We start from the raw sequence: 12,990 nt of genomic DNA, 5'->3' as shown, positions 1-12,990 counted from the left end.
AAGCAACAGTGATAAAAAAACGGTACCATCTGAATGAAGCCAGTACAGACAGAAGGCTGTTTTTATATTGTAATTTATATATACAAGGCATTGGTTAGTGTGCAAGCTCTATGGTTTCATTTTCTTTTTCTTTTCTTTACTTTTCTGTTTTTTTTTTTTTGTGTTTGTGTCTGAAAAACAACAGCTTTCATATCAACCTATTTTATCATTTTGTGTTCACTATATAGGTTAATAATATATTGTTGTACGATAGATCACCAGTGTAGTGATCCACAGGTAACAGAACAGGGAACTGGGTGAGGTGTAAAATATATGAGGAGTTTTAAAGTATATAAGGAAGGGCAGTGTGAATGGAAACATGTCTTGTAGTGGAGGAGAGCAGAGCTTATCGATTCTCTTCCTCTCCTACAGTCTGATGTAATTGGATTCAGCAATATATCTAGGTTGAGTGGGCCTTCGCTTCTCACTCTAAATGGGACCCCAATCAATTCAACAAGCCGCACTGCCATTCAGTCACTAGACGCCCTGTTTCATAAATCGATCAACATGCCACACGTTTAATTCTGCTCACCTGGCAGTACTGCAGCATAAAACTTAACACCAGGCCATACCTGTGCCGCAGGGTTTGTTAAAATGGTTGGGTCATAATTACTGAGGAAGAAGGGCAGTCTGATGGGTTTGTGTCAGCCGGTGTTTTGCCACTCGGGTCTCTGAGGGATGCCTGACGACATCGTGTGAAAACTGGGATTGCAACACAATGTGTTCCTCACTTTATCGCTTTTAAAGTGATATGACACGAACAGGGTGGCATTATGAAGGAGAAGAATCCAGACTCTATTCACTTGGGTTTTACTTTCCCTAAAAAAAAATGCCCATCAGGTTTTACCAACACCCTTAATGTTGTGAGAATGAGAGAAGAAGAAGAAGAAGATTTGATTTTGAGTTTTTCAAAATTAAAAATAAAATAAATATTATATAAATATTATATATTTATATTTAGTGGACCCGCTAGCACCACCTTGTGGACCCCTGGGGGTCTTTGTACAACTTGTTAAAATTCCACAAGAATATGAGCTTTACTTTCCTGTTTACTTCTCCACTGTATCCAAATAGATACATAAATAAATACATAAAAAGAAACTAAGGAACCAGTCAGAATTAATTTTTGTGGTAATCTAATGCCACTAATGATAAAGAGTATTGAACCCAGACTGTTTCCTTTAGACTAGTTTCTTTCTGTTCTACATCTACACGCTCTCTTTCTATTTCTTTAAAGATGGAGACAGAAGAAAGAATAGTAGAGATTCATGTAGATTTCATTGGATACTAATAATAACTCCGATTTTTCATCTTCGCTTAATGTGTGACGTCTGATTTAGGTCAGCCATTAGTCTTCGGATGGCTCATTAATTCCTCTTTTTGTCTGCTTTGCATGTTGAAAATGATCTTCATATGTTATTTTGATGTTTTAGGTGTAGAATGAACATTCATCGTTAGGCTGAAAAGTTCTTTTCGTGCCTACTGCAGCAGATAAGATTTGTGCCACCTGACTGAGGTTTCTGCTTTCTCTAGGTACATGATGAACGTGACTTGGGACGGCAGAGATTTGTCCTTCACCGAGGACGGTTACCAGGTGTATCCCAAACTGGTTGTGATCGTGCTGAACAAGGAAAGAGAGTGGGAAAAGGTAAGGACGATCCGTGCCGCCGCCGAAAACAACTGACCCTCTTAACTGCGCCATTATAATTTCATTATGACTCCTCCAAGCAAAGCATCATTAACAACTGCTCATACAATATTAGGACCTATGAATCCATGATCTTAATTACACCCTGGAACGGTGTAAAAGTGTGTCAGTGCGGTAATTACCTCAGACACACACTGCCAGAGTCTGAGGTGTAATTAGAGCAGATTTTTCCTTCTAGACCGCAATCCAGTCTGAGACCAAACATGAATGGGAACACACACAGGTGAATTAGTGGATGAGTGTGTCCGTCATTTTTTCTGGTTTAGTAGAGAATGTGGTTCAATGAAAACAGTGCGGGAGGAATAATTGGAATGGCAAAACAATGGGAGAAATTGATTTGTGGAGTTCGCTCTGCAAATCAATATCGCTGAAAGTCTAATTGACGGAATAAGGGTTGCACGGAGAGACAGGAGTTTCATGAGTACACATCCATGCGGCAAAAGACAGATTTGCTCCAGTCAGGCCTTTTGATCTCTTGTTAGGAGAGCGTGGCGATCATCAATAATATTAAAACATCTTCAAGACATTGTGTTATTTGGAGGGGAACCTGTGTACTGGTATCTGTCTTATGGTTCATTAAATGATGGTTGTTTTGCAGATATAATATTGGGTTTGTATAACAGCAGGATGAAACGCACTAAATTAGATCCCAGAGGTGTTTAGGATCTTTAGTTTTTTATTGGGCTCTATTACAGCAGCTCTGTATTATTTTTCATGCTGTGTCCGTTAAACTTTAAGAGTTTCATCAGTCTGTTATAAAATGCATCCCATGTTGTCCAGCTCATTTGGGACTAGATACTGTAGTAGTATTAGTGTTTAAGGCAGAATATAATAGGTGTCAATAACATTCATTGTCCAACGTCTCCTCAGTGTCTTCAAAAAACAATTTGTTTCCAAAAGTAATTTGTATGACGTAAATAGGACCAAATGAGTCCTTGAAACTTTTTTGTAAGTATAGCACACAGCACTTTAAACGTAATGTTGCACCGCGTTTGCATTATTCTTCGCAACATTAGATTTCACTGCGGATAAAATATTAGCTGAACAAGCAGTGTGAAGAATCATTTTTTCATTATTATACACCATCGATACATTTCATATTAAACTCAAATTTAAGTTCAGTTTGATAACATTAATAAAATGTTTGTACAGTATAAAATACATTTTTCAAAAATTAAAAATCATAGCTTGACTGTTTGGGTGAAAGCATGTGACTTTTCACATTATTTGCTATATTACAGGCACATCTATTCATCCAATGTGCATTCAAAAACGCAGTGCTATCACTTCAATTCCACTTAACGATTTTATGGAATAAACCAGGCTCAGTTCCTTTAGAGCGATGCCAATACAATCATAAATTAATTGTTTGCATTATTGTCTTTGATGTTTATATTTATCTATGTGCTGATTTACATAATTTGCTAGAGTTCAGTACATGAAGAAGTAGGTCATTCAAATAAGCGTAAACTCTGAAACCAGTATTTCTGAGCACGGTCAGAACTGATTCAATGAGATGCAGCACTGGATTGAAACTGATACCGCAGATTAACTCTCTCTCCTTCACACACTCAGAGTCTTTCTCACTCGCAGTTTCAGTCTCGATGCAATTATGATATTGTGCAACATCTCACTGAAACATGACGTATTATACTGCAACGCGTATTATACTGTTACTGTGGTGTATTTGTCAATAGGTCATGGTACCATGGTGCTATGATATACAGTGGTATATGTCATGGTACTAAAGGATCGTTATATCAATATTTAGTATTGTTGAAAGGTTTGGGGTCCGTAACCTTTTTTTTCTTGAAAGAAATGTGTCTTCTACTGAGAAAGGATACATTAAATTGATCTAAAGTTACAGTACTGTACATATATTTATAAAGTTACAAAAGATTTCTGTTTCAACAAAAATGTATTATGTATTAAAAAGCAGAAATGTTTTCAAAACTGATAAAATTGAAATTGTGATAATATTTGACCCTTTTTAATGTTTTTTTTTTTTTTTTTTTTTTTTTTGATCAGACAAGTGCAGCCTTGGTGAGCATAAGTGTTTGAGAAATCTTTAAAAAATCTTACTGACCTTAAACTTTTGGTTAGTTCAAAAAAAAAAAAAAACTACTATTTTAAAGTTTTTGTGAGAGATACCAGGCCGTGTCAGGTTTTTTTTTTTTTTTTACTCCAGCACTCCAGATTTCTGCATGGGCTCTGACTCTTGTGATGGGACAACAAATGGCAGAAGACTCAATTATTGTGCCTCAGTAAATCTAAAAATAACCTTTGACACTTGCCAGTGGCCATTTGCAAACGTGACGCGCTCCTCCCTGGTTTTATCAGGGAGCTGACAGTTGCAAAGATCAAGCTGCTGTGGTGCCAAATGAAATCCACATGAAAGTAATTACATCAATTAATTCCATGTCCAGCCTCTCGTTGAAGCTGATTAAAGAGGAAATAATGTTGAACTGGTTGTCACTCTGGCTGTGTCCTGTCGCATATTTTGGACAGAGTTTTGGAAACGTGATGACAGAAAACGTCCCTAGGTTACGTATGTAACCCTAGTTCCTCGAGGGAACGAGACGCTGCGTCGATCGCATTTGGGGAACGCCTTTGGCAAGAACAACTCTGAATATCGTGTGCAATCAGTTCAATGGAAGAGCGTGACGTCACGGACGGGGTGACGTAGCGACCAGGAAGCTATAAAGGCACGTGCCACGCAGCTGGCTTCAGCTTCGAGTAGGGAAGCAAGCGCAGGCAGGGGTGCCGGGAGTATGGCTCGGCGACGCAGCGTCTCGTTCCCTCGAGGAACTAGGGTTACATACGTAACCTAGGGACGTTCCTCTTCGGGAACTCGAGCTGCGTCGATCGCATTTGGGGAACGATGTGCCAACGCTGCCAGACTACCAAACCCCTGCCTAGTGTGTATCCGTAGAGCACAGCTTAGGACGAGAGGACAGAAGAGCCAGGAGCGGCTCGCATATCGAGATTGTAAAATCTGGCAAATGTAGAGGGCGTGGACCACCCCGCAGCGTTGCAGATGTCCAAGAGGGACACACCTGCCAGGAAGGCCTTAGAGGCAGCCATACTCCGCGTAGAGTGAGCCTTGGCTCCCAAAGGAAGGGGAAGACCAGAGGACTCATATGACTCGTTGATAGCCTCGACTATCCAACGGCTAAGGGTCTGCTTAGAGGCAGGAGAACCCCTGTTAGTAGGACCGTAGCATACAAGCAATTGGTCGGATTTTCTCCACAGGGCAGCTCTGTGGACGTATGCGTCCAGTGCTCGCACTGGACACATACAATTTAGCTTCACCTGGTCTGGCTCCCGAAAGGGAGGAGGACAGAAGGCCTGCAGTACGACAGGTTGTGGTGTGACAGAGGGAACTTTAGGAATATAACCCGCTCGAGGGTAAAGAAATGCTTTGGCCATACCAGGGGCAAAGTCTAGATAATTAGGGGCCACCGAGAGGGCCTGGAGATCTCCAACTCTCTTTAGAGAAGTAATAGCCAATAATAGGGCAGTCTTAAGTGTCAGATGTCTGTCTGATATTTCTTGAATTGGCTCGAATGGAGCTTTGCAGAGAGCCTCTAACACCACAACCAGATCCCATGGGGGAATACGGGACCGTACTGGAGGTCTCAGCCTCAGTGCACCTCGGAGGAAACGTGTAACTAGGGGGTGTCTACCCAGTGACTGGTCACTGAAAGGGACGTGGTAAGCAGCTATGGCCGCCACGTACACCTTTAAGGTGGAGTGGGTCAACCCCGCAGAGAGCCTAGCTTGTAAAAACTCCAGAACTGTACCAACTGGGCAGTTAACAGGGTCAAGGTGGCGATCTCTGCACCATGAAGTGAAGAGTTTCCACTTCAGGGCGTACAGTTTCCTCGTAGAGGGAGCTCTGGATTGGAGTAGGGTCTCAACAACCTCGGTTGAGAGACCAGCTGCTAACAGATGTGCCCCCTCAGGGGCCACACCCACAGCTTCCACAACTCCGGGCGAGGGTGAATTATTTTGCCCTGCGCCTGAGAGAGTAGATCTGTCCTGATCGGAATCTGCCATGGAGAGCCGTCGAGGAGAGAAATCAGATCTGCGAACCATACTCGGCCCGGCCAGAACGGGGCTACTAACAACAGACGGACCCCGTCCCGGCGTACTCTCGCCAGAACTCCCGGGAGCAGAGCGATGGGGGGAAAGGCATACAGACGAAGCCTCGGCCAAGTCTGTGCCATGGCATCTAGTCCCAGTGGAGCTGGGTGAACTAGAGAGAACCAGAGGGGACATTGCGATGTCTCTCGAGTCGCGAAGAGGTCCACCTGAGCTTTGCCAAATATCTGCCATATCTGCTTCACCACCTCGGGATGAAGCATCCATTCCCCGGGCCTTGGCCCCTGTCTCGACAGCATGTCTGCTCCCACATTCAATCGCCCAGGAATATACACTGCTCTTAACGAGAGGAGTTTGCCCTGGGACCACAGGAGGATCTGGTACACCAGCTTGTACAAGGGGCGTGAACGCAGACCCCCCTGGTGATTGATATAAGAGACTACCGCTGTGTTGTCGGTGCGCACTAACACATGACAGCCTCTCAGGTCTGGGAGGAAATATTTTAAAGCTCGATACACTGCTAGCATTTCTAGACAATTGATGTGCCATGTTAGATGGCGACCGCTCCACAGACCGCGGGCAGGGTGGCCACTCATGACCGCACCCCAACCGGTGAGGGACGCATCTGTCGCTAGCGTTACACGGCGACCAAGAGCTCCCAGCACCGGGCCCTGATTCAAGAACCAAGGTTTCTTCCATATGTCTAAGGCACGAAGGCATCGCCGCGTGACCTGAATAGTTCGGAAAGGATTTCCCCTCGGGGAAAACCCCTTGGTCTTGAGCCACCACTGAAGGGGCCTCATGTGCAGGAGACCAAAAGGTATCACGTTGGACGCAGCTGCCATGAGCCCTAACAGTCTCTGAAACTGCTTCACAGTGAGTGACTGGCCTTCTCTGACTCTCTTGACTGATGTGAGGATCGACTCGATCCGAGCAGGAGACATACGTGCCTGCATCGTGGTCGAATCCCATACTACGCCTAGATAGGTGGTTCTCTGAACTGGAGAAAGTACACTCTTCTTGGCATTCAGTCTCAAACCCAGCTCCCCCATGTGTGCGAGAACGACATCTCGATGTCGAACCGCCATCTGCTCTGATTGAGCTAAGATCAACCAATCGTCGATATAATTTAGAATGCGGATGCCCTGCATACGGAGGGGTACCAGAGCCGCATCTACACACTTCGTGAACGTGCGGGGTGAGAGTGCAAGGCCGAATGGAAGTACTCGATATTGATAAGCTTTGCCCCCGAAAGCGAACCTCAGAAACTTCCTGTGTTGTGGAAGGATGGATATGTGGAAGTATGCGTCTTTGAGATCTATCGTGACAAACCAGTCCTCGGATCTGATTTGAGCTACAACCTGTTTGACAGTAAGCATTTTGAACTTCAGTGACATAACTGAGAGGTTTAACTGACGTAGGTCTAAGATCGGACGCAACCCCCCATCCTTCTTTGGAACTATGAAATACCGGCTGTAGAACCCGGATTCCCTGTCTAGAGGAGGGACCACCTCGATGGCCTCCTTCCTTAATAGGGTATTCACTTCTTGTTCCATAACCAGAGCCTGCTGGGGGCCGACGACTGTCGGTGTAACCCCATTGAATTTCGGCGGTGGACGGCCGAATTGAATAGCGTAGCCTCTTTCTACTGTGTGCAGGACCCATTGAGAAACATTTGGCAGAAGTTTCCACGCTGCTCGAAAATGTACTAAGGGAATCAGTCTCTCGAGACTGATCTCTGGTGTAAGAGGCCCCCGAAGGGGAGGCGAGCTTCCCAGCTCCGCTACGCTCACGGGCGGAAATAACTGGGAGGGACGCTCGCGGGAGACCGCTGCGCCCTGAAACACTGGCAGGGTTGGCAGACCGGCCTCCGGAGGGTACCGGGGAGAGGCGGGCACCGTATACTGAGGTGGGAACCGCTCTGACCCCGTAGGGGCTACCCTCGAGGTCACTGGTAGCATGGCGTCAGGACCTCTTTGTCGAGGACTTCCTAGCTTCGATAATAGTACGAAGATCTGATTTTAATCTAGGAGCCCCCGACTCAGAGCGTCGCTTAGACCCTCGGTCCCGGCGTGGGGGAGCACGAGTGGTGACGCTCTGCTTTTGAGCCTCGCGGTATGAGGAGCCTGCTAGTGGCGTGGGTATCTCCCGTCCAGATAACCCACAAGAGCGACGAGGGAGGAAACTCTGGAACGCCGCCGCCTGTTTACGGGCCTCCTGGAACCTGTCGACGACAGTATTGACTGTGTCGCCGAACAGGCCCGAGGCTTGGAGCGGGGCGTCCAGGAGGCAGAACCTGTCACGGTCTTTAATTTGGGACAGGTTCAGCCACAAATGCCTCTCCGCGGCCACCAAGGCTGCCATAGACCGCCCAATTGCGCGAGCGGTCTCTTTGGTGGCGCGGAGGGAGAGATCAGCGGTCCGTCTAAGCTCTGCAATATCGTCGGACTTGATCCCCTCTCCCTCGTCTACATCTCTCAACAGGTCGGCCTGATATGCTTGAAGGACGGCCATGGTGTGAAGGCACGCCCCTGCCTGACCTGCTGCCACATAGCCCTTGCCCACTAACCCTGATGTCGTTCTCAATGCTTTAGTAGGCAAGGCCGGAGCCTTCAGAGACGACGCCGAACCGGGTGACAGATAGCCCGCAAGCGTCTGTTCAACCCGTGGCATCGCTCTGTAACCACGCTCATCGAGCCCTGTCACATTCCCATAATACTGCGAATCAGGGCCGAAAAGACGGGTGGAATATGGGTGTTTCCACGACCTCGCTATCTCATCATGGAGGTCGGGAAAAAAGGGAAGGCTCCGGGCTGGAGGTGGTTGTCTGGGCCTGAGATACCGCTCATCTAATTTACTTCTCTGCGGTTCATGTGATTTTTGTGGGGGCCAGTCTATTTTTAACTTCTCGACTGCGCGAGTAACCACCTCCAGCAGCTCCTCATACTGGGGCGAAAGGGGTGGCGAATCCCTGCCAACTGTCTCCACATCCACCTCATCAGACGAAGAGAGGTGGAGTGTCGACCCCTCGCCCTGGGCGGAAGAAACCGACGAGCGTGCTTCCGATCCCAGGGTTTGGGCGCCAGATCTAGCAGATGAGGAAGGAGATAAGGACGTGCCCGTCTCCATTCCCTCTGCCAGATCTACCTGCGAACCCCACGAGTGCAGCAGCCGCTCTGCCTCAGCAGAAGCGGGGCCAGAACCGCGGGGAACGCTGGCGAAGGCTCCCTCCTCGAAGAGAGCCCTCCGGGATCGAAGCGTCCGCATTGGCAATCGTTCACAATGCGGACAGTCAGCTCCCTCGAGAGCTGACTCAGCGTGCTTCGACCCCAGGCAAACCACGCATAAATCATGTGTGTCTCCAGCCGTGATGTAGCGCTGGCATGGAGGAACACACAGTTTATAGCGCGATTTGGTTTCGCCCTTCAAATGTCTAGTCTTTGCTTTGGACTTAGGCATTTTAGTCTACTGAACTGGACAGACAACAGTAAATAAGACTTACAAGACAGACTTATGAACATGCACACACAGAGCGCTTGCTGAAAGACGCGAAGCTGAAGCCAGCTGCGTGGCACGTGCCTTTATAGCTTCCTGGTCGCTACGTCACCCCGTCCGTGACGTCACGCTCTTCCATTGAACTGATTGCACACGATATTCAGAGTTGTTCTTGCCAAAGGCGTTCCCCAAATGCGATCGACGCAGCTCGAGTTCCCGAAGAGGAACACTGGATTACAATTTTCCGGAAAAGAATCACAATTTAGTAGGAAATAACCACACAAATTTGGCAACCACACGGCAGACTAACTTAGGGGAGAACCAGGGCGAAAGTAACACGGGACGAAAGTAACAAATCGATTTTCTCCGAGACTCTTTCTGCATTTGCATTCCCAGCTATGACAGTATGTTCAGCATGCAATCCTTGACTGAGCTGAGAAATATCATGTGATTTCCTCATCATTTCCAGAAGTTAGGTCCGTAAAACTGTTTTCAAGTACAAAAAGTAAATTGTTGAAGCGGTCATTTTTTTTTTATTAGTCGTGTTGTTTTTCTTGTTTCATGTGTCACAGTAATGATCAATCTACAGGTTATTTAGTGCTTTAACACATCCTAAAGTTTGCATTTTCTAATTTTTTATATAAAATTAAATCAAGTTTAAATGTCAGGAGTTCCTGTCGGGAGGAACGTAACAGTTGTTACTTTTGTCCCGCTACAGTCACAAAAAGTATTTATTTTGTTCCAGTGCAAGCTATATTGTGAATTTCTGTGTCTTGCATCATTTCTTACAAATGTTAATGTCATATTATACCAAAAGAATATGTCTGAGTGAGGGTCAGAAAGACAGACAGAGGTCTGGTTTTATCCAGATGTTTTTGAGAGGGCGTTTCTGGACATAGAGGAACATCTCTCTCTTGGCCGCTGCTACATCACATTTATATTTATAAATGTGGCCATATCTTAGCCTTTACACCTCCACCTGTGAATTTGCAGTGTTTCCAGATGTTTTAATGCACATTTTCAATTCATGCATAAAAACAACTGGATGGAAACATAAATAGGCCTACTGTTACATTATGTTTAGAGTTTTTTTTATTATGCTAATGTGATTACATTTTTATATTGTGCATTCTGTAGAATTTATTTATTATTATATAAAAATACATTGAAATTTACAATAAAAAAAAATACAGTCAGGTTTTAAGACATCTGATGGAACTTCAACTTAGATTTAAAATGAAAATATGAAAATGTAATTTAATAATTATTTGGCAAAGATAAAGGACAAAATATGTTTGCAGTTATTTATTAACAAGGTCACAATCAGGTATACTTAAGAAAAATAAGACTAACAGAAAACAATCTAGCTTATATTGTTGTGTTACTTTTGACCCACTTGTGTGTTACTTTCGTCCCAACCGATGGGGTCGAAGGTAACAATGTTCAACTTATGTTCAAAGTGAAATTATACTGTCTTTCTACATTTCTACAAAATACCACCTGGTATTGTTAGACCACACTTCTGAGTTACTGGCCACAGCAGAAATATATCTCTGTATACAACATTATCTTTTAAAATGAAGTCTTTCTGAAAAATGGTACTTTCGTCCCCCCTGCTCTCCCCTACTACTCACTCATCACTGAAGCTTCTCATTTGGGTTTCATCTCAATGGATTGAAAAGATGCCGCTCGCAGGCGTGCAGCTTCATGGAGGAGGACAGCAGAAAAGAGGGGTGGGGGGGTGGGCTTGAGTTACATGTCAAATGCATAACTCTAAGGAACGTAACTGCAGTGTAATGCAGTTTGACACCACACTATGTTGATATTAATCTGACAAAGCCTATTCATCAGTGTGAACTGCAGGCAGAGCAAAGACAAAAGCATGGGACAGATTTACAGCCCTGTTGAACCAAAGCAATATCTCACACCTTGCCCTGGCGACAAATCTACGTGGCCATTAGTGTGCAGCACGTCATAAAGCATATTGCACTTTTGCAAAGTCTGCAGTAATGGCAGTAACTGAGTGCAGACAAATAATGACATTGATCTTGCACCTATAATGTTTAAGCCTTTAAATGCCTTAAAATGGTGTTCCTATTGGGTAAAGGACATAAAATACAAATGCCGTTGTCACTTCTGGAACATTAGTGTGTGTGTGTGTGTTTTTGAACATTATCATGTATGATACAACTATCAATCTAACAAACAATCTAGATACAACCCCACTCATTAAGGATAAAATACAATCAGTTCAGAAGGGTTGCTCAAAATTAATAGCAATTCATTTTGTAATGAAGCATAAATATGCAGACTGGAAACAGAAATGTGTGTATAAAGTACAGCATTCAGAACTGATGATTCAGGGGTTTAATATTTATTCGAATAAATTGAAGTTAATTTGCCTAAAATTTAAATGACTTTGCCGCATCACCAATGGTTGCTGTTGCTTATGTCATCAGAAATGAACTGGAAGTTATTAATATATGCATTTGTTTTGTCTCTGCCAAAACCTTTTCTACTTATAGAGCTGCAGTTGCAGTCAGGTGTAGCAGCAGTCGAGAAATCGGATGTGTTCTCCACTAGAGCACTAGGAAATGCTTGTAAATTTGTATCAGCGTCCTTTCAAGCTACAGCTAGATGTAAAAAGATGTAATACAATAGTAGGTTTTGGCTGTAAATAATAGGCCAGTGTCTATGTTTTTTTTTTTTAATTAATGATACACAACACTGTAGGCTGCCACGAAAGCAGTTTACACAAATGTTACCGTTGTTTTCATTTACCAAGTATGTGATTGTGATTAGTCTGCAAGTTATGTCCGGGCAGCTCTTCCAAACACAAGCATCTGGTTGTTCTCTGTTTGTTTCAGCTGATCTTATTGTGACTGGAATGGTTTTGGTGTCATCACGGCACAGTTGGGAATGTCTGTCGCCTTTGAGTTTCTTATTTCTCAAGCTTTTTTTTTTTTTTTGTGCATTCATTAAAACACCAAAATAGATGCAAAAATGAAGTGTATGCAAAAGTGTTGATTCGCTGCTTTGCTCTTCATGAGTACACACAGTATTTTGACAACTGTGTCATAGTAGATTGCTGAAGTACTTGCTCCGCTCTCCATCCAGTCACAGTTTTAAAAGTTTACAGTCATTATGCCATACACTAGGTTTATTGTGTTTTAAGTGGAATGGACACTAGTGTCATAACCATTACCCTTTTCCTTCTTAAAAAAAAATAAAATAAAAAAAATAAAAGCAAAAAAATCATAGCATTTCTAATTGTATAAAGAAGTGCCTCCACTGTGACTGATATTTCAGAGTAGTTACGGGAGCTATAATTTCATGTCATATTTTACAAGTAAATATCACCATTGATCTGCTACATCAAGCACCCTTTTCAGTCTGAGAAATAATAATAGTTTTATAGTTTTTTTTTTTCTTGTACAGATTTTTTTTTTCTTGTACTGACAGCATGGTTGTATAAAAAATAAATCAGCATAAAAAAACAAACAGATAGTAGTTTGAAGTACCATGATAAATAAATATGTCATTCTGTGTGATGTTACATATTGCAGTACCATGGTAAAATATTGTCAGATAGGATTGCTGTACAGTCTTATTGGCACAGTCCTTTTTTGTATGATTGGGGATGC

The 12,990-nt window shown here is 43.8% G+C and overlaps 1 protein-coding gene across 2 annotated transcripts in view; it reads left to right on the top strand.

The window, feature by feature from the left end:
- The window catches only part of LOC113043133 (glutamate receptor ionotropic, NMDA 2A-like), a 137,224-nt gene that overhangs the window by 82,057 nt on the left and 42,177 nt on the right, over positions 1–12,990 (top strand). For both annotated transcript variants that reach the window (XM_026202343.1, XM_026202335.1), the window contains one exon: positions 1,573–1,687. In XM_026202343.1, coding sequence (XP_026058128.1) covers positions 1,573–1,687 — 115 coding nt within the window. The remainder of the gene's footprint in view (positions 1–1,572; positions 1,688–12,990) is intronic.

Source organism: Carassius auratus, chromosome 3 (genome assembly GCF_003368295.1).
Source record: "Carassius auratus strain Wakin chromosome 3, ASM336829v1, whole genome shotgun sequence".
Lineage (NCBI taxonomy): Eukaryota > Metazoa > Chordata > Actinopteri > Cypriniformes > Cyprinidae > Carassius > Carassius auratus.
Note: the sequence above shows the minus strand (reverse complement) of the source record. Positions and strands in the feature narration are given on the sequence as shown.